Raw genomic sequence first — 26,676 nt, forward strand, 5'->3', positions numbered from 1 at the left:
AAATGGTTGGCAAATTTTACTCTTACGAACATAATAGTTCGAATTTATTCCAGCAGCGTGTAAATGCTACTTGACCTGCTCATGGAGAAACATATACCGCAACCAAAAGTTGCTACTGTAATAATAAAAGCACATAGCGTACTCAATAATCAACGACCATTAGAAAACCTCTTCTCTGTAGGGAATCCTTCTACCGAACACATCTAATTCTCGTGTCGGAATATCCTTGCGCATAAAAAGGCGCTCAAGAGAGTATAACAAACTCTCGTCCAGTTCCTTGGCATAGGTTTGCATCTTCGTGTGTTATCCATGTACCCAAAGGTGTACATAATTCTTAAGCTGTGTTAGAGTTTTGGTGAACCTGGGAAATTACCTTCCCTTCATAAGATCCTTAGAGCGAAGACGCTCAACTTGACGATCCCTTGGCTCGATCTTAGAGCAAAACCCGCTCATTAAATAACTAGGATTTCAATCCTTGGATTCCTCGAGCACAGGCCGTAGTCGTCGCATGTTCCTTCTCTCATAAAGAGAGTGTTCATTCATTTGTGCGAAAAGCACTACCATGTCCTCCCTGACCGGGTAGGGGGTGTGGGCTTAAAGAGTATTCAAGCTTAATGAAAGCTTTTCTTTGCTTGGAATCTCGGAATGGCTCCTTCCTTTCTGCCGTCCTACTCAGGGCATGGCATCCCTGCAACGCTTTTCCGACTCTGTTTCCAGAGTCCTGTTCCTGCAGAGTAACTCCGCTTTCTTGGACACGAAGTCCTTTCCTTAGGAATTTCAAGTTCCGGATCACATCTTGAGAGTCTACCTCTCTTCAATCCGTGGATCTGCTTCCCGAACTTGGGTATGATTCAAGGGAATGCTCGAACTTGGTGGTCCACGCTTCTATTAAACAAGACAAAATCAGTTAAATGGTTGAAATTCAAAAGGCTTTTTATTTCTTCTTGGCTGATTCGAGAGTATGAACGCGACATACGAGCTGCTTGGAACCATCTTCGGATGACCAAGAAGGATACATTGGCGCTTATTGCAAGAGATTCTGGAGCTCTTTTCTACCCGCCTCTTCATTTAAGAAGATCTTGTTCAAAGAACAGATTGAGCGTTTACCTTGGGTCTTCCTACAGAGATCCAAGATCACTGCTTGGAACAAAAGTAAGCTTCCATTCATGAGTTGATGAGTCATGTGAAACGGGGTTTTGCCATTCACTCTGGTAGTTTGACCTACCCCACCGATGAGATCATGACGCAAAGAGCCGAACAGACTTCAAGAAATGAAAGTAGAAAGAGGAAGAGCAACCCAGAAAAGAAAGATGCACGACCCAAGCTCACTCCTCAGGAGAGAGCTCGCTACATCAGGGAAGGGAAGTGCTTTGGATGCGGGGAAACTGGGCATATCTCCGCGAAGTGCCCTAAAAAGGCACAGAAAGAACAGAACGACAAGGATGATGAGAGGCCTAAGAGTTCGAGAGCAGCTGAGGAACGTGGAAGAAAAGGCAAGATGAAAACAGGATTGGTTCCACATTGCATGGGTACCGTTCCTAGCACGTTGGACGAGAGTACAGAACTTTACTGAGCTTGGGGCCAAGTGAAAGACCAAGAAGCCCTGATCTTCTTCGCCAAGGCCAACTTCATTTCACCGGAATTGGCGGCGCCCCTCGAGATCACTCCCAATCGGATGGGACCACTTGCAGAGGCAAATATGTCTGAACTTGATAAAGAACGCCAAGATTTTCTCCACACTCATGCCAATTGCTTCTTAGAGGGCCTGCCAGGCGAGTTGCCGCCCGCTCGTCCTGAAGATCATACCATTGATCTGATACCTCGAAGCACACCACCAAACCGGCCACCTTACCATGTGAGCTGAGCTTAAAACGAAGAATTTATGAACAAAGTGAAAGACCTCTTGGAAAAGGGTCTTGTCCAGCTTAGTACTTCACTGTACTGCTCTCCAGTGTTGTTGGTTTTGAAGAAAGACGGATCTTGGAGGATGTGCATCGATTATAGAGCTCTCAACAAAATCACCATCAAGAACAAATTTCCGATTCTTAGAATCGATGATATACTTCATCGACTTCAGGGATCCTCGTGCTTTTGCAGGATCGACTTGAAAAGTGGATATCACTAGATCCGAATTGTGCCGGGAGATGTCTACAAGACGGCCTTTTGGACGACTTTTGGGTTATTTGAGTTTTTGGTGATGCCTTTTAGCCTAGCCAATGCCCTTGCGACATTTAATCGGATGATGGACAAGATTTTTCGAGAGTACAGATTATTTGTTGGCACTTTCTTTGACGACATCATTGTTTTCTCCAAGGATGAGGCAGAACATAGAGTACATTTGCAGGCATTACGAGATCACAAGTTGGTGATTAATGCGAAGAAAAGTGAATTTTTCCTACCGATGTCACGTGCACATCTAACCGTATGTGGACGTGGACAAGCTACTTCATGACATGGGTTCAGTTCAGTTAGATTAGGAAGTGTTATGGCACTTTTGTGAGTCTGATCGCAGACGTGCATGTCCAGGCACTTAGAGTAGATGCATATCCTCTGGTTGCACACAGCATGATCATTAGATTTCCATCAAAACCCATTAGGAGCATTTTTACACTGCATAGACCTATTTTCCCTATTTTTGACATTTTTCACTTATTATTTTTAAGTGACTTTTGTTGGGAAATTGGGTAGGGCAATTTTACCAAGCAAGTACATAAGAAACCTAATGCTAGCACTTTCTGGTAGAAGAGACAGCAGTAACACAACGTTCAACACACCTTCTCAACAAGATCCCCCCAGCAGGCCCTAGCGTTTTGCAACAAGCAAGGCCTAGCGTTTTTGCGTGACAGACCAGCCTTGGCATTTTGCATAGCAGATCAGCCCCGGCAGTAGCAGAACAACAGATCAGCCCTAGCGTTAGCAGATTTCCATAGCAAGACAACATTCAGCCCTAGCGTTTTGCAGACTCACCGCGATGGAACCCCAAGAAGCACCAGCGTTTTCAGTTTTCAGCAGTCAGTTTCCGTAGAACAAGTCCCGAACCTCGCAGATCTCACCTTCCCGCAACAGATCCTCGCCTCACGGTTAGATCCATTGAACTTTGCAGTTTCAACCCGGAAAACGCAGATTTCAGCATCTGCGTTTTCAGCCCGTCGTCGTTGCATCGCCGTCATCGCCGTTGTCACCGACATAGAGTCAGAATTCAGCAGATAAAGATTTGCAGATTTCAGCCATTAGCGTTTTCAGATTTTAGCCCGTCCTCGTCCTCATCGTCGTCAACATCGTCGGCAAGTCCAAAGCATTCTAGAGATTTGTGCAATCAATAGTAGATCGCTCTCGCCATAGAGACTGGGGCCTTCGGAGGAGGGTTTGACAACATTCCGGTGTCATATTCTTCTCTCTCTATCTCTCAGTCTCAACACCTTCATTCACAGTGTTTACCACTTTGTTTGTGATCATTTGCACTCTCTCACTAAAGGAACGGAAGGCTCTCCCTTCCGTAAGTAAAAGGAACCTTGAGCGCAGTTCGGAGCACTCATCTTGAGCAAAGTTCAACATTCACTTTTGTTGCACCTTACACCAGAGATACACTTTTTGGGACACATTGTCTCAGCAGCGGGAGTGCAGATGGATCCGGCCAAGATAGAGACTATCTGTGATTGGCCCGATTTGAAGAATGTCCATGAGGTTAGAAGCTTCTTGGGCTTGTGTTCGTAATACAGGGCCCAGGTGGTTCATTAGAAAGTTTCCAGAGGTTGCTTCCCCTTTGCATATCTTGACACAGAAAGGAGTCCCTTTCTCGTGGGAAACCACAGAGGTGACTGTCTTTCAGACATTGAAAGAGAAATTGACTACGGGACCAATTTTGACTTTGCTGGACTTGCAGAAGTCATTTGAAGTATATTGTGATGCTTGTGGTCGTAGTCTGGGTGCGGTCTTAATGTAAGAAGGCCATGTAATTGCTTACAGAGCCGATTGTTCTCAAGGCCGGAATTGACAGCACAGATTTATGAGAAAGAGCTTTTGGCGGTTATCCATGCTCTTACTCAGTGGCGGCATTACCTACTCGGAGCAGATTTTATTGTCTTTACAGACCATCAAAGTTTATGCTACTTCTTGTGACAGAAGCAGCTTTCGGAAAAGCAGATGCGGTGGGCGAACATCTTGTCACAGTTTCACTTCCAGATTGTCCATGTGCGGGGACAAAAGAATTTGGTGGCAGATGCTTTGTCTCGGAAGTCGTTGGTTTTGGCTATTTCCGTGATACATCATAGGAGCTTCGAGGATATGGTCGATCAATATCTACCTTGATTACGGTCCCTTGATTGCTTTCTTTCTCCACAAGAGAGTGCCAATTCTTGAAGAGGCCAAATGCCTCGTGCTTGTGCTGCAGAAAGTATACCTAAGTAAAGCGGCTAAAATCATCCACCAATAGCATGAAATAAAGAGCATTGCCGATGGAAGGGGTTTGCATAGGTCCACAAAGGTTGGTGTGAAGCACCTCCAAAACAAAACTGGCTCGATGTGTAGCAAGCCTCTAAATAGATTCTTGATGTGTAACAAACTTGGACACTCCAAGTCAAGAATCAACCGCGACAGCACCAAATAACCACTTCAAAACAATTCACAGATCACAATAGATTTGCACTGGCCCGGCGGAGTTCCGTGCCTAGAGATATTGGCCCCAAAGACTGGCGCCCCTTTCGGTATTTCTTTTTGTATTAATCAATCATCAAAGTACAAGAGAGCGGTTAGGGTTTCACTCTCAGACTCTGCGTCCAGATGCTCTGAGAAGTGAGGCCCTCACCACTAATTTAAAGGTTACAAGGGATGCCCAAAAGCAGAGCCCCAAAAGCTTTTAAAATCAAAAGCATCAGTTCTCTCTCTCTCTTAGAGAGTCTTTTCTTTTTTTTTTATAAAAAAAAAGCAAAAGCAAAATTCGCGTCGCTCATCATTTTCCAAAAAAAAAAAAAAAAATAATTTTTTTTAATAATCCGCCTCCGCGATTTCCGGAATTTAGGGTTTTTGGCAAAAATTAGGGTTTGCAGGAATTTTAGGGTTTCTGGCAGAAATTAGGGTTTCTGCTGTCCGCCACGTCATCACTTTGTGACATACCCCCCTCTTGAAAGCATTGTAATCGACCGCGATTACGCCTGCAAAACCGACAAAAGCCATAAACCGTCTTAGCAGACACGGACTGTTAGTACCTACGTACTAGGAACACACATCTAGCACATGTACAAAATCGACAGTCACATCACACGACATCACAGGACATCACCAGACATCACAGGACATCACATGACATTCAACATTCATTCGGATCTTAGACCATGATTTATCGGCAATGTAGCTAGCAATCACATCTAGGTCCAATCGGGACCTCATCGATGTCCAATTGACTAACCCCTATTGCAACCATGTCTATTCGAGATCAATCAAACCAAAATGCTGCAGTCATTTCGGCATCAGTTCCTGCACTCACAAGAAGTCAAGAACAAATCAGTATCATAATCAGGAATTCCATTTCATAAAGTCATCCAGCAGAATACTGTCAGCTCTCAGTATCCCTGAAGCTCAAAGAGACATCAGTGACTTTAGTATCAAAATGAGGCATCTGTTGACAAGGGAGCGGAGTAACTCCCCTCTTGTGCATCCCACTGCACCAGATCTTCGGCCAAGCTGAGTTCTGGGTTCCGTTTGGAGTAGACTATGCTAAACCAAAACATCGAGGTAAAGTTTCACAATCCGAGAAGTATCTGCTAGGTCCTCCTCCTCCATCCACTTCGCATCAAATGCAGGAAAGTTCTTGAACTTAACCAAGAACCGCCTTCGGACTTTACCTTTCTTCGTATCATTATGTGCCAAAATCTGTTCAGGAACAAGGATCTCCTCGTTTTCTTCCACTTCGGGTTGCTCATCGGGCTCCCCATCATCAGGCACGTCACCCTTAACAGGGTTCAAGAGACTCACATGCAATGCATTATGAATCCTCCAAGTATCTGGCAGTTTCAATCGGAAGGAGACATCATTTATCTTGTCAGTAATCTGGAAAGGTCCGTAGTATCACATACTAAGCTTTGGAAAAAGCCTCTCCTTTCCCTGTTTCTTTCTTAGGCGTGCCTTCTCAAAAGTAAGAGCACCCAATCATCCTCCTTCAGTTTCCAGTCGCGACGATGGCGATCCGCTGCCTTTTTTCTGTCGTTCTTGAGACTCCTGCAAAGTCTCGCGAACCTTGGCAAAAGCCGTATCCAAATCTCGCGAATATTCATCCGCTTCAAATTTCTAATTTTTCGTGCTCAGGAAGGATGGAACCTTCGCAGCAGTTTCAACAATCTCACATGGCATCTTCCGCGTCGAAGAGTGTATCGTGTTATTGTAGGCAAATTCCACCAAAGGTAAGTTCTTTTCCCATTGAGTCTTCTGATGCGAGATACAAGACTTCAATAAATCTAAAATCACTGAATTGGCAATCTCAAATTGCCCGTCAGTCTGCAAGTGGAACGATGACGAGAACTGCAACTACGTGCCAATGTTCTCCCAAATTGCCTTCCAAAACCAACTCATAAATCTGGGGTCTATGTCGGAGAGAATCGTCTTAGACGTGCCATGTAATCGGAAAATCATCGTGATCATTCTGTATTCTCGGGAGATCAAAAATGAAATCCATTTCAATATTTTCCCAGGGGCGGGTGGGTATGGGTAAAGGCTGTAACAATCCCTGTGCCTTATGCCTGTCAAACTTGACCTTCTGGCATACCAAGCAACTGCGCACAAACTCTTCCACATCCTTCTTCAGTCTCCGCCAAAAGAAATCTCTCTCTACCCCTTTCATGGTGGTAGCAATGCCGCGGTGACCCGTAAAAGGTGGACAGTGGCAATCAGTCATAACCTTTTTCCTCAACGGCTGTGTAACGCACAACATAGTCTTTTTCATCAAGTAGCCTTCCTGAAGGGAGTATCCAGCTACTGTCTCCCATCCCGTATCCGTGTGAAAATATCTGCAAAATCTGTATGTGTGGCACACTGATCGACCATATCCTCGAAGCTCCTATGATGTATCGCGGAAATAGCCAGAACCAACGGTTTCCGAGACAAAGCATCTGCCACCACATTCTTCTGTCCCTGCACATGGACAATCTGGAAGTGGAACTGTGACAAGATGTTCACCCACCGCATCTGCTTTTCCGAAAGCTGCTTCTGTGACAAGAAGTAGCGCAAACTCTGATGGTCTGTAAAGACAGTAAAATCCGCTCCGAGTAGGTAATGCCGCCACTGAGTAAGAGCATGGATAACCGCCAAAAGCTCTTTCCCATAGATCTGTGCTGTCATCTCCGGCCTAGAGAACAAACGGCTCTCGTAAGCTATGACATGGCCTTCTTGCATCAAGACCGCACCCAGACTACGACCACAAGCATAACAATATACTTCAAATGACTTCTGCAAGTCCGGCAAAGTCAAATCTGGTCCCGTAGTCAATTTCTCTTTCAATGTCCGAAAGGCAGTCACCTCTGTGGGTCCCCACGGAAAAGGTACTCCTTTCTGTGTCAAGGTATGCAAAGGGGAAGCAACCTCTACAAACTTTCGTATGAACCGCCTGTAGTACGAACACAGTCCCAAGAAGCTTCTAACTTCATGGACATTCCTCAAATCGGGCCAATCACGGATAGTCTCTATCTTGGCCGGGTCCATTCGCACTCCTGCTGCTGACACAATGTGTCCCAAAAAGTGTATCTCTAGTAGGAAAAATTCACTTTTCTTTGCATTAATCACTAACGTGTGATCTCGTAATGCCTGAAAGACTTGAAGCAGATGATCTCTGTGTTCTGCCTCATTCTTGGAGAAAACAATGATGTCGTCAAAGAAAGTGCCAACAAATAGCCTGTACTCTCGAAAAATCTTGTCCATCATCCGGTTAAATGTCGCAGGAGCATTGGTTAAGCCAAAAGGCATCACCAAAAACTCAAATAACCCAAAAGCCGTCCGAAAAGCTGTCTTGTAGACATCTCCTGGTGCTATCCTGATCTGATGATATCCACTCTTCAAGTCAATCCTGCTAAAGCACGAGGATCCCTGTAACCTGTCCAGTATATCATCGATCCTAGGAATCAGAAATCTGTTCTTGATGGTGATTTCGTTGAGAGTGCTATAATCGATGCACATTCTCCAAGATCCGTCTTTCTTCAAAACCAACAATACTGGAGAGCAATACGGTGAAGTACTAGGCTGGACAAGACCCTTTTCCAAGAGGTCTTTCACTTGGTTCATAATCTCTTCATTCTGTACTCGGCTCACACGATAAGGTGGCCGATTCGGTGGCGTGCTTCCAGATATCAAATCAATGGTATGATCTCAGGCCCTCTCAAAAGCAATCGGCATGAGCGTGGAGAAAAAAAAATCTTGGCGTTCGTTTCTTCAGGTCAAAACATATTCAACCTTTATCCATCGTTCAGTTCTCCCAAAAGAATGAGTAAGAAAACTGAAGTTCATCAAGTACAATCTCTAAGCCCTTCATTTATCAAAGTCGCTTTCTCGGCCCGGTAGTCAACCACGGCGTAGTTCTTGTGGTACCAAGGGATCCCGAGTAGAACGTCACTCACGTGCCCTGAACACCCCTATCATTGCAAACGAAGTTTGCCAATGCTCGGTGTAATGGCAACATCCCATCCGGGTGCCAGTCGAACTACCTCCGCCTATGGCGTTAGTCTGTCGGGCGTAGTTCCAAATCGAGCCGCCAATTCCAAGTGAAAAGAAGTTGGCCTTGGCTCCTTCAAAAGAGCTTCCTGATCCTTCACTTTGCCCCAAAAAAAAACGGCAAAGTTTGTACTTTCATTCATTTGATTCGGTGCAAGTCCCACTCCATGTGGTACCGGTCTACTTTTCTATCTGCCTTTTCTGCCACATTCCTCAGCTGCTCTCGAACTCTCAGACCTGTCGTCGTCTTTATCATTCTGTTCTTTCTGTGCCTTATCAGGGCACTTCGCGGAAATATGTCCATGTTCCCCGCATCCAAAGCACTTCCCCTATCTGATGAAGCGAGCTCTCTCCTCAGGAGTAAGCTTGGGTCGTGCATCCTTTTTTTCTCTGGGTTGCTCTTTTTCATTCTACTTTCATTCCCAGAAGTCTGTTCGGCTCGTTGTGTCATGGCCTCATCTGTGGGGTAGGTCAGACTGCCAGAGTGAATGGCAAAGCCCCGCTTCGCATGACTCATCAACTCTTGAATAGAAGCTGACTTCTGTTCCAAGCAGTGATCTCGGATCTCTGTAGGTAGACCCAAGGTAAACCGCTCAATCTGTTCTCTGAACGAGATCTTCTTGAATGAAGAGGCGGGTAGAAAAGAGCTCCAGAATCTTTCACAATAAGAATTCACTGTATCGCTCTTGGTCATCCAGAGATGGTTCCAAGCAGCTCGTATATCTCGCTCAAACTCTTGAGTCAACCAAGAAGAAATAAAAAGCCTCTTGAATTTCAGCCATGTAACTGGCACAGTCTTGCTTGATAGAAGCGTGGACCACCAAGTACGAGCATTCCCCTCAGAGTAAGAGGCAGCTCTCCGAATCTTGGAGTGCTCTGAATAGCGTCCTCCCGCGAAAGCGATGTCAAACTGCTGTATAAAAGACAAAGCCTTCGAAGCATCTGAGTATCCTGAAAAGTATCAAACTTGATCGAGTGGCCACCTTCCTTAAACTCTCGGACTTTCTTGCTGTTATCTTCGAGAAAGTCATACTGGTTGGCTTTGTAAAAATTCTTCTTGTTCGCATAAAACTTTCCGTCATCGGAATCTGAGCTGTCTGTAGACGAGTCCTCAGTAGAACTGTCAGTCTCTGGGCGAGATGTAGCCTTCTTTGCCTTTTTCTTGCCCGTTCCGAAGCTTTGTGTCTTGCTTCGCTTTTTGCTTTTTTTCTGTCTTCTTCGCTATAATCCGAGGAGCTAGAAGAACTGTCAGAAGAAGAAGAAGAAGAACTGGGTACTCCTTCAAATCAAACACGCTTCTTCCGTTTCTTTGCTTTGTCGAATGTCGACTGACGACCCAAATATCCCGGGAAGTCAGTACCTTTGTTCTGCTTTTTGCCGTGCTTTTTGCCTTTCTTTTGCACGTCGAAAAGCTGAGCAATCCGTGCATCAACCACGTTCTCCAGTTCCTTCTCCGTATATTTCTTGGAGGCAGAAGGTTTCTTGAGAGCGGGTTTCGGGAGTGGTGTTGTGGTTCTCTGCCACTCCATCTGTACCTCTTCCAAAGAGGTATGGTTCATATATTTTGCCATCTTCGGGTCCTTGGCAAAATTGAGCATCATCTTTGTTGCATCGCTTATCAACTGGCGATGCTCTATCTCTCGCCGCTCCGCCTAAGTAGGCCAAGGCGGGCCATACTCTCTGCCTGAATCTTCGTTGTGATCCCAGCCCGCATCTCCAGATGCAGAGGGAGTCGACTGATCATTGCCTGAAGCCATAGGTGCCGCGGAAAAAAAATTCGGAGATCGGATTTCCCGTAGAAGAGAAATCGGCCGTGCTCTGATACCACTGTAACAAACTTGGACACTCCAAGTCAAGAATCAACCGCGACAGCACCAAATAACCACTTCAAAACAATTCACAGATCACAATAGATTTGCACTGGCCCGACGGAGTTCCGTGCCTAGAGATATTGGCCCCAAAGACTGGCGCCCCTTTCGGTATTTCTTTTTGTATTAATCAATCATCAAAGTACAAGAGAGCGGTTAGGGTTTCACTCTCAGACTCTGCGTCCAAATGCTCTGAGAAGTGAGGCCCTCACCACTAATTTAAAGGTTACAAGGGATGCCCAAAAGCAGAGCCCCAAAAGCTTTTAAAATCAAAAGCATCAGTTCTCTCTCTCTCTTAGAGAGTCTTTTCTTTTTTTTTTTATAAAAAAAAAGCAAAAGCAAAATTCGCGTCGCTCATCATTTTCCAAAAAAAAATAAAAATAAAAATAAAATAAAATTTTAATAATCCGCCTCCGCGATTTCCGGAAATTTAGGGTTTTTGGCAAAAATTAGGGTTTGCAGGAATTTTAGGGTTTCTGGCAGAAATTAGGGTTTCTACTGTCCGCCACGTCATCACTTTGTGACATGATGTTGCTTCCCATGTGGAAAAATGTGAGATAAATATCTCCATTTATATCCATGCTTATAACTATTAGGCCATAGTTGATTATGTCTATGGCTATAAGTGGGAACAAGGAGTAGAAAAAATTACTGCAGTACAAGGAGGCTAGGGTGGACCAGCCCTAGGATATTAAGGCTACCTACGCTAACCCTAACCTGGGTTATCCTCTCACGTGGGGAAGATCAAGGGTGGCTGGCTGTGCTTGGAAGGGCATATGGTGGACCTGTAGGTGATGGCAGGGAGCAGCAACTGTGGTGACAGAGGCAGGGCTTTGGACAATCAGTGGAGGTAGTGCGTGTGCAGGGATGGCATCGTGGGTGGAGAGCAGTGCAGGAGCATGAGGGCGGTAGCTGGAGATTTAGAGGAAGTAGGCAGGAAAAGGTGAGGGTGGAGACCCAGCTCTCAAGGTGGATATACCCAATATGCTTCATTTTGTTGGGGTTCAGGGTGCTTCATTACACAACTAAATTCTTTTACTCACTTGTGATTAGTATTTGACTTTGTTGATCCTTAATTTCAGCGCGCTAATCTATTAGAATTCACATCGTTTCATCTAGCATTGCAATTAACTTTTGAGCTATTTGTGTTTGCTTTTTCGATTTTGTTTGTTGAGGGATCAATTCTAGTGTGCTAGTATTGTGTCCTGTCTTCTTTATCTTTATATAGTAAAGTATCTTTATAAAAGTTTCTCTTCCTCTGTTAAATTCAAATTTGTCACAATTTTGGCTCAGAAGTTTCTATGTACTGCAATATGGTTAAGACTTTTCTATCTTTAGGAGGATCAACGGTAAGTTCTTTTTTATGCTCGTAGGGCAGTGTAAGATTGAGATTATAAGGAACATACCTTTGGAAGTTTTAAGAGCTTACTGCAAACACCTTGCATGGTTCGCAAATAATAGTGATGTTTTACATGGTTCTGAGAGCAAACACTGTAAAGGACATTAATGCTTTAAATGTCATGTATAAGATTTATCTCAATGTAAAATATTAATGATATGAGACATCTAACTCTTTTCTTTCTGTTTGATTATAGTTTTAGATATGGGAGCACTGCAACACCACATTCGTATCTGGGTGGTTAGTGTAAAATTATTCAACTGAATCTTGATGTAAGACTGCCTTCTTTTTCAATAACATGACTAAAATGCTCATGCAGAAGTGGATGATGTAGCATGCAACAGTGTTTTTCTGGAGGAGGGATCCCTACTTATGTTACCGATATTTTATATAGAAGGTAGCTGCATTTGCAAGCTTTTATTTTGAACAATTTCTCTTAGGCTGTAAGAAACTTTTGATCAACCTTTTTTGGCAAATTCAATCAGCACAATGTCTCAGCTAAGACTTGTTGTCTGGGACAGGAATAGTGCTGTTTCCAGGGGCAACATTGCCGATGCGAATTCTGGACCCGGGTGACAAAGCTGCAGTGGACCTTGCACAAAGTTCTGCAGAAGCCCCTTCTACCCTTGGTGTGGTATGTATGTTGTTCGCCCTGTCTGCACATGTCGATACCTGTATCAATCCATTGGTTTTTCCCTGGAGTTGTGCATTCCCTCATGATCTTGAGGGGGCTTTTCACCTGTAATTGTATCTGTTATGTGGCTTTTAGTTGTATTTTGAAAGTGGCAAGAGTCTGCCGCTATCTTTTGTGTATCAAAGTGTCAAGTCCTATTCTTTGGGCAGAGAGAGAGAGAGAGAGAGAGAGAGAGAGAGAGAGAGAGAGAGAGAGAGAGAGAGAGAGAGAGAGAGAGAGAGAGCCTTGGGATACAGACGGGGCACACTGGACATGGCACCTGCTTTAGTACATGAGTTTGACATACAGCCTCGTGATATTCTATTTGCTGTGATATGCAGCATAGTATTGTGGATTATATGGAAGGCTCGCTGTGCTCAGGTTCTGGGTGGTTGTCCTTCCCATGTGACCACTACTTTGGGTGCAGGTTGGTCTGAGCCTTTGCATACCTTGCGCAGCCAATGGGATTCTTCAGCAGGCCTCTCTAGGGCAGCAGAGAGGAGACGACGTCAGTTTTTTCGACTCTGGGCGTGTACCACAGTTCTTTTCAGTATGGATAGAGGCACGATCACGTGGCATTATGCCCCTCCACGGTGGTTTACTCATCATTCTTCTCAGTTTCCACCTTGATGTACATACAGCCCTGCCAGTGATCATCCACAGTTTGTACTCTTCTAGAAGACATGCTCTCTTGAGTATCTCTAGAAGTCTCTCTATACTCAATATATAGCAACTGTTCTTTGAAAAAGAGAGAGAGAGAGAGAGAGAGAGAGAGAGAGAGAGAGAGAGAGAGAGAGAGAGAGAGAGAGAGAGAGAGAGAGAGAGAAATGAAATGTTATATTAAACGTCTTCAAAAGGCCAAAACGACCAATGAGACCAAACTGATACAATCTTGGTGGATGTAACACAATGTCTGGGTACAAAAATAAAATGAAGTAAAGTGAAAAACTAAAATCTTAACTGCTAAGCAGCTAGTTGGAACTGTATAGGATATGAGTAGGGGGGGGTGAAAGTAGTGACTGGGGGCTAATACAACACAATGTGGGTGTGCGTGTGGAAATATAATGGGTGTGTGTGTGTGTGTGTGTGTGTGTGTGAGAGAGAGAGAGAGAGAGAGAGAGAGAGAGAGAGAGAGAGAGAGAGAGAGAGAGAGAGAGAGAGAGAGAGAGAGAGAGAGAGAGAGAGAGAGAGAAATGAAACGAAACGAAATGATATATTAAACGTCTTCAAAAGGATAGTTTGACCGGGCGTCGTGCATGTCGGGCCAAAGTTATCCGAATCCTCTGATGCAGCCTCCGTCGATGCCGTGTAGTCCTCCGTAGTCGTGGGCGTCTAGATCTCCCTAGCTCGGTCGCTTGATCGATCAACGTGCCTCTGGTGTGAGGAGAATGTGAGCTCTGCTGTGGTAGGCTGCCCATTGTCCACTCTAAAGAAGTCTGTGATTCGTCTCTTAAGACTAGCTAGCCTCGCCTCTCATCAGGTCTCTCTATGTCTGCGCAATTTGAGAAAAAACAGACCCAAACATCTGTGGTCCTCATACCCCATGACTCTAGAGAGTGGTCCAAAGCCCTCTCTGAACGGGCAGTGAAAGAGGCCTCGCATCTCATAGTAAACTAGGCAGTGGCATGTGTAGTGCAACTTTGTCTCAGGCTCCATGTGACAATAGGGGACATGTCCTGGCCTCTACAGGTACTCCGCTGTATCTACCAGTCTCGATCCGAAGCTGGTGTGAAGATGTGTGTATCTGGCCAATAGCACATCGCATCCCTTGGGATAAGTGGGTGTCCATGTATTTGGGCTGCGTCACAAAACCATCCTCAGTAAGCTGGAGAAGATGCTCTCTATAGAAAGCCATCTTCGTACCCAAATCCTGTGTCGTCTGTATCCAAGTCCTCCTAGTATCTAGTTGAGCCAAGTCTTGGCGGATGAGCCTGGTGATCTCGGACTATGTAAGAGTCAGAGATGGTGCATCCGATGAATACTGGAAGGGGGGCAATCTGTCCATGTTGAACCCATGTACCTGAAACCATGATGTCATCTCCCCATACCAGCATGTGGCGTCTCCTTGCAAATCTAACTGTCTAGAGGACTCTTAAGTGCTAGACTGGCATATTTGTCTCTTTATTTTTTTGACAGTTTTGAGGAGGACTCATCCTCTTCTGAGAGTTCGGACTTTGATAACCAGATGTTTTATTCTAAGAGGAAGCACTTCTATCGAGCCAATTATACGACTTTCTCGAGGATAAGACCAAGAAGACCAAAAAATTCAAGGAGGGTGGACAAGCACTAAAATTTAATACCTTTTCAAGTTTTCGAGATGCTCACAAGGCCCTCGCTTTTATTCAACAATTTGACATAACTTTTTGTGGAGGGCACTATTCAAAGCACTCCAAGATCAGGAGGGTAGTATCCTATTTGAAAGGACATGCACGAACATGGTGGTCCACTCTTCTGTTACAAAAAGCAACACCGACAAAGTGGCTGAAGTTCAAGCGACTTTTATTTCCTCTTGGCTCACTCAAGAGTACAAACGTGATGTGATTACTGCTTGGAATCATTTTCAGATGACCAAGGGAGATACTTCGAGCTTTGTCCAATAAAAGGTTGAATCTGTATCTGCTTCGAGTGAAATTATTGGTAAATTGACTTGAGTTTTCTGTTGAGTGATGACCACTGGTTGGAAATCTATAAGGTATTCCATTGGTTTGTCTGGAACAGTAAAATCCTCGTGAAGGGATGTCATAGACTGAGACAGAGTAGTGTTTGGAGGTATATCCATCTGTAAAGGTTTATCTGTGGAACAAGTTGTGTCCAAAGATTCAATTGCAGTGACTGAAGTTATGCTGTAAGAGTCTGCATCTGTTTTGTCCTTTGCACCATTGAAGGTAAGGACTGGAGTCTTCGAGTTTGAAGAATTATCATTCACCATAGCATCTGGTATCTGTTTAGAGACAAAGATTGTATTCTGCAAGGGCGGTGACGAGGCGAATTTTCCTGCCTGGATCACGGCCAAAGAAGTGGTTATGTGCTTGTTGGTTGTCGCACAAGAACTCGAATCTTCTGAATCTTCAGCTTTCTCAGCGGGTATTAAGGCTTCCAATTGATAAGGGAGAGGTCGAGGGAGCTGTTGCTTCCTAGACCTCTGAAGGATCCTCTTGCACAAGGAAAGGATCAATAAATCTTCAACTTTACCACCATCAAATAAGAAAAACTTAAATGTAGGGCATGGCTCGCGAGAGGGAACTTGTCTAACGTTGCGTCGTTCACGATCGAATACTCAACTATGGTCGGATATATGTGCCACTAAATAAGCCCATCTTGATATTGGTGGTGATCCTCTGGAAGCTTCATATTATTGCTTTTTTTTGTTGTTGATGATTTGAATAAGAAGTTGGTCGCTTAGCACCGTAACATTTCCAAGAATATTCATGCTGAGACTTTTGCTGCTCACACGAAAGATACTTTGTGTCTAGTTGTCTCTGAGAAACCATGCTTTGGCTGAGAAAATTTGAGTTCCAGAGGCTGTTGTTTGAGTGGTTCTTAGTGGTCGACCACTGAAGCGTCGGAAGAAGATGGCAGAGAAATTGCATGTGTAGTCCGAGAAGCAGTTGGGTGACTCCGAGAAGAAGTTTGCGTCTGCATCTGCTCCAAGCGAGTGTGAATGGATGCGAGGCTTGTTGAAAGTGTTGCCATCTGCTTTTTGAGAACTGCTATTGGTTCCTCGGGTAAAATATTGTTGTCGCCTTCTTGTGATTCGGCCATGCCGACTTTTCAACAGAAACTGATACTTCGGGAGCGGAAACTGCGTTTGGAACGGGTTTCGGCTTTGGAGTCGGGGAATCGGGAATTATGACAACCTCCAGCTCGTAGGTGTGATTCCAGAATGACAATAACCTCCTGTGAAGGAAGAGGATTCGCCGACAAGTCTTCTTCGGGGACCTCATCTACACACAAGAGGTACGGCACGGACGCGTCGAACAATTCGTTTGCCATCGTGCGGAGTGGTGGTGGAGAGTGTGTAACAGACTTGGACACTCCAAGTCAAGAATCAATCACGACAGCACCAAATAACCACTTCAAAACAGTTCACAGTTCACAATAGATTTGCACTGGCCTGGCGGAGTTCCGTGCCTAGAGATATTGGCCCCAAAGACTGGTGTCCCTTTCGGTGTAAGGTGCAGCGGAATGAATGTTGTTCTTTCTCAAGATGAGTGCTTTATAATATGCTCAAGGTTCCTTTTTGTTCTTATGGATGGGAGAGCCTTCCGTTCTTAATGAGAGAGTGCAATGATCATAAACAAAGTGAATGGACACTGTGCGTGCAAGAGTATGAGACTGAGAGATAGAGAGAGAAGAGAAATACGACACCAAGGACGATCTAAAACCCTTCTTCGAAGGCCCTACTCTCATTGGCGAGAGTGGTCTACGATTGATTGCACAAACTGGTACAAAGTGGATGCATGTGACTGATGCAAGTCTAGGCTAGGTCGATGTCGACAACGGGGATGACGAGACCGACGTTGTGGCTGAAATCTGATGCTCTTTATCTGCTGTCCAAAAACGCTGCTGGCTGAATTTTGCTACTGCTGAAAACGCCAAGGAAAAACACTGGTTTGCTGGTCTCTATCGCTGAAATTCTGCTGCTGTCGTGAGGCTGAAATGGCTATGGAAAGAGGGCGACAAAGGCCTGCTGAAAATGCCCAAGGGCTGAGATCTGTGGCGACAAAGGCTTGGATGAAAAACGCTAGGCCTGAGGAGTCTTCTAGCCATGCTGCTATGATGAAAAACGCTACTGATGAGAGGCTATGGCGAGGGTGGCTGATGCTGAAAACGCCAAGGGTTGAAGTTCTTTGGTGCTAGTTGCTTGCTGATGAAAACGCTAGGTATGGGGGATCCCTTGCTGTGAAGGAATTGCCCAAGGGGTGGGAGTCTTGCTAAGAGAGAGGGGGAACTTGCTGCCGAGGGCCTGTGTTCTCCTTGCTCATCTGCCAAATAGCGCTAGCCTTGGTTTGCTTATATATTATCTTACCCAATTTGCCCTATTGAGTTCCCAACAAAAGTCACTTAAAATAATAAGTGAAAAATGTCAAAAATAGGGAAAATAGGTAAAATACACCGGAAAATTCCCCTGAACGATTCTGATGGATTTTGATGGGAATGCTATGATCATGCTGTGTGCAATCAGAGGATATGCATCTACACTAAGTGCCTGGGCATGCACGGTCTGCGAACAGACTCACAAAAGTGCCAGAACACTTCTAATCTAGACTGACTGGATTGACGGAACCCTTGTTATAAATTAGCTTGTCCATGGACACATAGGGTTGGATGTGTCACGTAACATCCCCTTCTTTTTAAAGTGAGGTACTGGTACCGAGCTGCATGGCTTCCTTGTAGTCTGCCAACAACTCGGGATAGTCTTTGAAAAACTCTTCGTCGATACACACCGCTTCGTGGGTCCCTCGATCCTTGAACTTCAAAAAGTATTGTCTCACTTGCTTCTTCGTACCATGTCGAAAGCGATGCAACAACACTTGCTTCGGCTCCATGACTTCAGCTTCATCAATGATCTCCAGTTCTTCTTCTTCCAAAATGTCATTTGGAGGTGTTACCTGAAACACTTTCAACCAAGAAACATGGAAAACGTTGTGCATTGACCATGAGTTAGGTAACTGCAATTTCATTGAAACTTCATTTATCTTTTTAATGACTGGAAATGGACCATACATATAAAAAGATAACTTGGGACACTTCTTTCCAACTTGCTTAAGACGTTGCTTCATGATTCTTAAATACACCCAATCTCCTTTCTTGATCGAAACATCATGACGATGCTTGTTAGCCTGCCGTGAATAAGATTCCTGAGTCTTGCTTAGCCGAAGCTTCACACTCTCAGAAATCTCATCCAATGACTGACTTTCAGATTGGCATCAGGCATTTGACTGACCGAGCGAGTCAAAAGTGACTGGAACGGACGGCCAAAAGCTGCCTCATACGGAGTTCGACCAATGGCGGAGGAAAAAGAGTCATTCAAGATAGCCTGAACCAATGGGAGATAGAGCTCCCACTGAGACTGCTGATCATGCACATATGACTTTAAAACATCAAAAGCCAATTGATTGTAAATCTCTGTTTGACCATCTGACTGTGGATGAAAAGCCGATGAAAAATTCAACTTAGTGCCAAAATTTTCAAAGAGTGCGCGCCAAAAATTGGATGTGAACTTAAACATCCCTATCTGAAACAATTGATTTTGGCAAACCACAGAGGGGGTACCAATGCTTAATGAACAACCGTGCTACATCTTGTGCAGTAACTGTGGCTTTACAAGGAATCAACATGCAAAACTTGCTGAAACGATCAACAATTGTCAAACATTGAGTGTTCCTTGAATGCAAACTTGGTGGTAGGTTAGTCACAAAATCCATGGAAATATCTTGAAAAGTTCCATCGGGAATAGGCAGTGGAAGTAAGAGGCCTTGCTGCGTACCTCAAGGAGCTTTTACTTTTTGACATATAGTGCACTGTGTGACATAATGAAACACATCCTTTCGCATTTTAGGCCAATAAAAGAATCTTTCAATTTTTTCCAAAGTGATGTTCATTCCCTTGTGCCCACCCGTGAGAGAATCATGTGCCTCATGCAATATGGTTGGCCTGAGAGAGGGCAACACACATAAACATTGACGAAAATACAACAAACCATCACGAATGAGATAGTTGCTTGGCCCTTGGGAAGCAAGAGCCTGCAACCAATGCTTATCAAACTCGGAATCCGCATACTGATTCTTCATGCTGTCGAAAGACTCACCCTGAATAGAAAATGTGGATCTTGACTCAAGAGCCAAAATCTGTCCTTTGCGACTCAAACGCATCTACAATAGGGTTAGCTTTTCCAGACACATACTCAATCAAACCTCCAAATTGCTTAAAAAATTGTGACCACCGTGCTTGGCGATCACTCCAATGTGCACTAGGCATAGACTGGAGCCACTTGAGGGCTTGATGATATGTGCGAACTGTAAACTCTCTACCATAAAGAAAATGCTTCCAATGCTTAAGACAGTGAATGACAGACAAAAGTTCTTTATCATAAACTGAATAATTCTTTTCTGCACTATTGAGCTTCCGGCTAAGGAAAGCTATAGGACGACCATGTTGCTGAAGCACAGCGCCTATGGCGACATTGCTTGCATCCGTCCATATCTCAAAGGGATCAGACAAGGATAAGACACAGTGCTTCAGTCACTGCAACCTTGAGAGCTGCGAAAGCCTCAATGGCTGTCTCGGGCAAGTCTACGCGCTGACGGCGAGTCTTTACCCCTTTCAAAACATCAGTCAGAGGTGCAGCAATGCGTGCAAAATTCTCTATGTGCGAACTATATGCTTGATATAACCCAAGAAAAGAACGCACATCATACGCAGTTTTGGGCAAATCCCAATTACGAACCTGTTCCACCTTCGCGGGGTCTAGCTTGACGCCGTCTGCAAAAATGATATAACCCAGATAAGTGACTTCAGTAAGAAGACTTCTTAGTTGCAATGTACAACTGACACTCATTCAAACGGGTTAGTACCCTTTTGACATGTCTTTCATGTTGTTCCCACGATGCAGAAAAAATGAGAATATCATCCAAAAAGATGAACACACATACACCGACCATATCGCCGAAACGACCTACCATGAGACAATTAAATGTACCCACGGCACCTGTCAATCCAAAAGGCATAACAATATACTCCCATTGCCCTCGCTCGGTGCGAAAAGCGGTCTTGAAGATGTCGCCTTTGAATACCCGTACCTGATGGTATCCACTCTTGAGATCGACCTTGCTGAAAACCTTAGCCCCATTGAGCCTATCTAGGATATACTCAATGCGAGGCATCGGAAACTTGTTCTTGACGGTCATCTTGTTTAATGCCCTGTAATCAACACACAAACGAGACGAATCATCCTTCTTGCGAACAAACAAAATAGGAGCAGCAAAAGGACTTACACTAGGACGTATGAATCCTCTAGCCACCAACTCCGTGAGTTTTCGCTCTAACTCTTCCTCCCGTGTCTTGTTCAAACGATAGGGAGCCTTACTGACAGGCTATGCCCCCTCCATAAGCTCGATGCGATGGTCCTCCGGCCGCTCGGGTGGGAGACGAGGTGGAAGATCATCTTGCAAAAAGAGATGTTCAAACTTGGTAAACAAATCTGAATACTTAGCTGGAGCTTGAATGCTCTGGGAAACTGGAGCAGCATAGATGAATGCCGCTTATGCTCCTCGTCGTAATTCACGCTTTACATGCACATGAGAGATGAGAGGCAAAGAATGCAAGCCCTCCTTAGCACGAATGATGAGGGGGGAGTCAGTTTTGGCATTTAAAGTAAGAGTGTTAGCCTCCCAATCAATGAGAGGGTTATGCTCACGAAACCATCTTATGCCCAAAATCATATCACATCCTGAGAGAGGAGACACAAGAAATTTCCAAAATCATATCACATCTTGAGAGAGGAGACACAAGAAATTTCCGACGGAAAGCAGCTTGTTGAACGGTAAACATCACATCAAGGCACTCTTTCGTGATGAGAGAGTCCATACTAGGAGTGAAGCCAGAAACCTCGAGAGGAGTTTTCTGACTAACCTCTGGGCGGGCTCTCTCAACAAGAGGCACTAATCACATCATGCATACTGCCTGGATCAAACAATATGATAAAACGCTGACCCTTTACATGACCATAACACTTCATAAGAGACTCATCAATGTGTGTGTCAGAGACATGAGAAGATTGAGCTTGGTTCATTAAAGTGCTTGTGGCTGCTGTGGGTGCCTTTGGTTCTTTAGGTGGGGCTATCTTAGGACAAACCTTCTTAATGTGACCCTTGACGTGACATTGATAACATCTACCTTCCTTAGCATAAATCACTTGTTCTTCAGCCATGATGTATTCTCCTATAATTCCTCGTGCATCTTTTCATCTCGGGTTAGCTTAGGTTTTGCAGGTGCTTTAGCTTTACCCTTAGATTCATTGTTAGAATTCTTTTCCGAGGAATTAGAGAGAGAAGGGCTAGAAGAATTACCATTCTTACCGTTCTTACCATTCTGCGTGTTCTGAGAATTCTGAGATGTTCCTTGAGAAGTCTTGTTCTCCTTAGGCTTTCCCTTGTTGTGCTTCATCTCTTGGGAGAGAGCAATCGATATCGCCTTATTGAGATCCGCGGGGTCAAAGACTTCTACATCAAACTTGATGTATTCGTCTAACCCAAACAAGAAAGCCTCTTTGCGCTCATCATCCGATTTGCGTAATTGAGTGCCGAGCTGCAAAACACGGTTAGAAAAAGACATGACTGGCATACCATGTTGCTTGAGATTGCGCCAATCTTCCTTCAATCGTGTTAGGTACTGAGGAGGCATAAACCGCGCCTTGAGCTTGTCTTGGAAATCAGCCCAACTAAGGCGTGAATTCGTCGACTTTCTCTAGGTACGCGGCTAACTGTGCCTCTTGCCATGCATGGTACCAATTGATGGCATCACCGGCAAGGTACATGGCTGCCATCAAAACTTTGCTATTTCCTATCTTCTTAGTTGTCGCAAAATAAGCATTAAATAGATGCAACCAAGAACGAATAACCGTAGCATCCATCTTACCATCATACTTACTGAAAGTCAACTTCTCTGTGACTGGGTTGTTGGAGTCCGCATCCTGGCTTGCGCCACTTGAGGAACTTCCAACATCTTTGGCTGGTTCAGACTTCGAGGCAAGAACTTGTCGAACCAATTCTTGAGTGCGGAGGTCTCTTTGAGCCTCCCGATCGGCCTCCAAGGCCGCTCGTCTTGCTTCAGCTTCCTCTTTTCTTGTGCTTTTCTTTCGTTTCGTTCATCGCGCTCGCGTTCCAAAGCAATGCGAGTCGCTTCTTGTTGTATTGCATTTCTTTCGTTTCGTTCTTCGCATTCGCGTTCCAAAGCAATGCAAGTCGCTTCTTGTTGTGCCAGCGCAACTCGATTCGCTTCTTGTTGTGCCAGCGCAAGGCGAGTCGCTTCGCGATTCGCTTCCTGTTGTTGGGCCATCATGTCCAACATCGACTTGACCATCGCCTCCATGGAAGTTGGTACAACCCGTGGCGTAGATGGGGAAGGGGGAGGGTCGGAAAAACCACATGGTGGGGAAAATCCTTCGTCGCCTCTCTCATGCTCATCACCTCCAAGCGAAGTATCCATTCCGCTTTGAGGGATGACCATGCACTATGATCTTTGGTTCTTAAGTTCACGAGGAACTTGGGTTCTTGCGGGTCTTGGGTTCTTGAGGTTCTTGAGGGTCTTCTTTTGCTTGCAATCTGTGTTTGAGAAGAATCTTCTCTTCACCCGAGTTTTGCTCTTGTCCGGGGGCGCACCCCTTGGCGGCCTTGCGCTCACACCAAGGTTGCTTTTTCCCACCTCACGTCGATTGGCTGGCCGCTAAGTGCATAGTGCGCTCTCAATGAGTGAAAAGAGGCACAAGGGGAGGCTGGACAAGCCCTTCTTTCCTGGGATTCCTGTCACTCTTCAAAAACACAATTAGGAATCGACACGCCCAAGCAAACTTGGGTTCGTGCGACCCCAGCAAGCAAAAAGAAATCTTGTGATTCTTGTGGTTCTTTCCTTGAGTAATACAGAACACTGCCAAAGCTCTGATACCAATGTAAGGTGCCATGGAATGAATGTTGTTCTTTCTCAAGATGAGTGCTTTATAATATGTTCAACGTTCCTTTTTGTTCTTATGGAAGGGAGAGCCTTCCGTTCTTAATGAGAGAGTGCAATGATCATAAACAAAGTGAATGGACACTGTGCGTGCAAGAGTATGAGACTGAGAGATTGTCACGTGACACATCCCAACCCTACGTGTCCGTGGACAAGCTACACCACATTAGGGTTCAATCAATTTAGATTAGCAGTGATCTGGCACTTTTGTGAGTCTATTCGTAGACCGTGCATGCCCAGTCACTTAGCATAGATGCATATCCTCCGGTTGCACACAGCATGATCATCGAAATTCCCATCTGAATCCATTAGCATCAATTAGGGGAATTTTCCAGTGCATTTAGCCTATTTTCCTATTTATTGGTTATTTTCACTTATTATTTTTAAGTGACTTTCCAACAAAAGTAGGTAGGGCAATTTGGCTAAGTTAATATATAAGCAAACCAAAGTTCACACTTTCTGGCAAAAGAGGCAGTAGGAGCACCTTGCTCAACAGGCAACTTCTCAGCAGAACCTTGGTGGATTCCCTCTAAGCAAGATCCCAAGCCTTGGCGTTTTCTCCAAGCAGCAGATTCCTATCCCTAGCGCTTTCAATAGCATTCATCGCTGGAAAGCCAAGCCCTTGGCGTTTTTGCACCAGATCGTCGCCGGAAAGACCATCACATGCCTGGCGTTTTTCACATGCCCGGCGTTTTTGGAAATGCAAGATCAGCTAGCGTTTTTGGTCAACCTTAGTCTCTAGCGTTTTGGATTTCAGCAATAGAAAAAGTAGCAGATTCAGACCACAAGAAGTAGCAGATTCAGCCCCGTAAAGATCATCGGTTTTCAGCCATGAAGAACCTCAGTTATCAGCCCTAAAACGCAGATCTGCAGCAGTCAGAAACGCAGATTTTCAGCCTATGGAATAGCAGCAGATCAGCCCCAAGTTGGTTGCAGATGTTCCCCCATTTTCAACCATAAAAACGCAGCCAAAACAGTCATTTTCAGCCACCGAAACAGTCCCGAAAATCAGCAGATAGAAGACCTCAGATTTCAGCCACGAAGTCGTCGTCGTCATCACCGTCGTCGTCATCGGCATAATCCCATTGCATCAATCCATTGCATTCGCATTGTACACCTTTGTGCAATCAAGTTAGACCACTCTCACCGACGAGAGTGGGGCCTTCGGAGGAGGGTTTTACAAACCCCTCGGTGTCGTATCTCTTCTCTCTCCTTCTCTCAGTCTCACTGACTTGCACGCACAATATCCTCTCACTTTGTTCGTGACCACAACACTCTACAAGACGGAAAGCTCTCTCTTTCCCTAAGGAGTAAAAGGAACCTTGAGCAATAAAGATCACTAATCTTGAGAAAATACAACATTCATTCCGCTGCACCTAACATTGGTATCAGAGCTTTGGAAGTGTTCTACATTACTCAAGAAAAGAACCACAAGAATTTTTTTTGCTTGTTGCGATCGCACGAACCCAAGTTTACTTGGGCGTGGCGATTCCTAATCTTGTTTTGTTGAAGAGTGACAGGAATCCCAAGAAAGAAGGGCTTGTCTAGCCTCCCCTTGTGTCTCTTTTCACTCATTGAGAGCAGACCGTGCACTTAGCGGCCGGCCAATCGACGTGAGGTGGGAAAAAGCAACCTTGGTGTGAGCGCAAGGCCCCCAAGGGGTGCGCCCGCAGAAAAGGGTAGAACTCGGGTGAAGAGGAGATCCTTCTCCAATGCGATTTGCAAGCGAAAGAAAACCTCAAGAACCCAAGACCCCCAAGAACCCAAGTTCCTCGTGAACTTAAGAACCCAGGACCCGTAAGAACCCAAGTTCCTCGTGGACTTAAGAACCCAAGACCCACAAGAACCCACGACTTCAGAATGATCATCACTTGAAGCGGAATGGATACTTCGCTTGGAGGTGATGAGCATGAGAGAGGCGACTAAGAATTTTCCACACCAGGAGGTTTTTCCGACCCTTCCCCATCTACGACACCGATTGCACTAACTCCTATGGAGGAGTTGGACCAAGAAAGAGAAGCAGAAAGAAAAGCCTACGAAGAAGACATGGCAGCCATCGAGTGTAAGTACCAAGAAAGAATGGCAGCCATAGCACGAGAGAACACAGCAAGACAAGCAGAATTTGATGGCCAGAACAAAGCCCTCAAAGAAAAGAGCGACCACCACAACAAAGAGTTTTGGCGACTCTATTCTCAAGTTTAAGCACAGATGCAAGAGATTTGGGGAAAGCAGACTCTCTCAGTCTCTTCTTCTCCACAGCATGATATACAAGCTTTGCATGATTGTGTGAAGCATGATGATGGTTTGAATGACAATGATGAGCATGATGATTTGGATGACAAAGATAAGCATGATGATTTGAATGATATTGCTAAGCATGATGATTTGGATGTCAAAGACAAGCATGATGATTTGCATGATCAAGATGTGATTTCTCACAAGCATGATGAGATGCATGAAGAAGATGTGATTGTTCACAAGGATGATGTGTTAGTTGATGCTTTTTCTAGCGAAGCTAACCTCGTTGCAGATTCGATCAATCACAAAGAATCGATTTTGGCTTTCGAGTCGAGGTCCACAGATCCCCCGCAAGAAGATTTTCTAGATCCCGAAGAACCGAACTTGGCTCTCGAGCCTTGGTCCAAAGAACCATCACAGGAAATATTATGTGTTCGCATGATTGATACGCACGCATTGTTCGAGTGTTTCACTCGTGAAGGTTTCCTGTATTTTAGTCAGCATCGTTATGTGATCCCTTTTCCTAGGCATGACATATTGTATGTTGAGCACGTTTCTCTCATGGATGAACACGAATGTATGCGGATTGTCCATGAAAAGTTGAAAAGTTTGTATGTCAGGAAGTCACATTCCATGTCTCTTCCTTGGCATGACACTGTTTCCGAAAGAGCGTATGATTGTATGAGCACCAAGCATGGGCATTTCCATTGTGATTTGTCACAGTTGATTGATTTCGATCAAACAGAAAAGATTCGATCTCATTGTTTGCATGTGTTTGATGAACGGGTTGTCACTTTATCTATTTGTTCATCTACATGGCATACACAGTCTTTAGCAAAGACAAGATTTGTTTCCTTCACTTTACATGGAATGGGTATGTTCATGGTTTTGTGTTGGAGATGGTTTCAGGGATTTTCAGCCATGGAGATTCTTGAAGACGAAAGAAGCAGGACTCTAGACGAAGTTGAAGCAAGAAAGGAGATTCAGAAGACTTTGTGTCGCTTTCGGCGCGGCCCAAAGAAGCAAGCGTTGCAGACCTTTATGAAGTTCAAGTACCGCACGACCCACACATCAGAGTG

The 26,676-nt window shown here is 44.8% G+C and overlaps 1 protein-coding gene across 1 annotated transcript in view; it reads left to right on the forward strand.

Annotated features, from left to right (window-relative positions):
• Positions 1 to 26,676, forward strand: part of LOC147454156 (uncharacterized) — a 71,916-nt gene that overhangs the window by 12,936 nt on the left and 32,304 nt on the right. The window contains exons 2-4 of the mRNA XM_086516182.1: positions 12,155 to 12,198; positions 12,278 to 12,355; positions 12,480 to 12,592. Of these exons, the coding sequence (XP_086372308.1) occupies positions 12,155 to 12,198; positions 12,278 to 12,355; positions 12,480 to 12,592 (235 nt within the window). The remainder of the gene's footprint in view (positions 1 to 12,154; positions 12,199 to 12,277; positions 12,356 to 12,479; positions 12,593 to 26,676) is intronic.

This window comes from Adiantum capillus-veneris, chromosome 7 (genome assembly GCF_014529385.1).
Source record: "Adiantum capillus-veneris isolate H3 chromosome 7, ASM1452938v2, whole genome shotgun sequence".
Lineage (NCBI taxonomy): Eukaryota > Viridiplantae > Streptophyta > Polypodiopsida > Polypodiales > Pteridaceae > Adiantum > Adiantum capillus-veneris.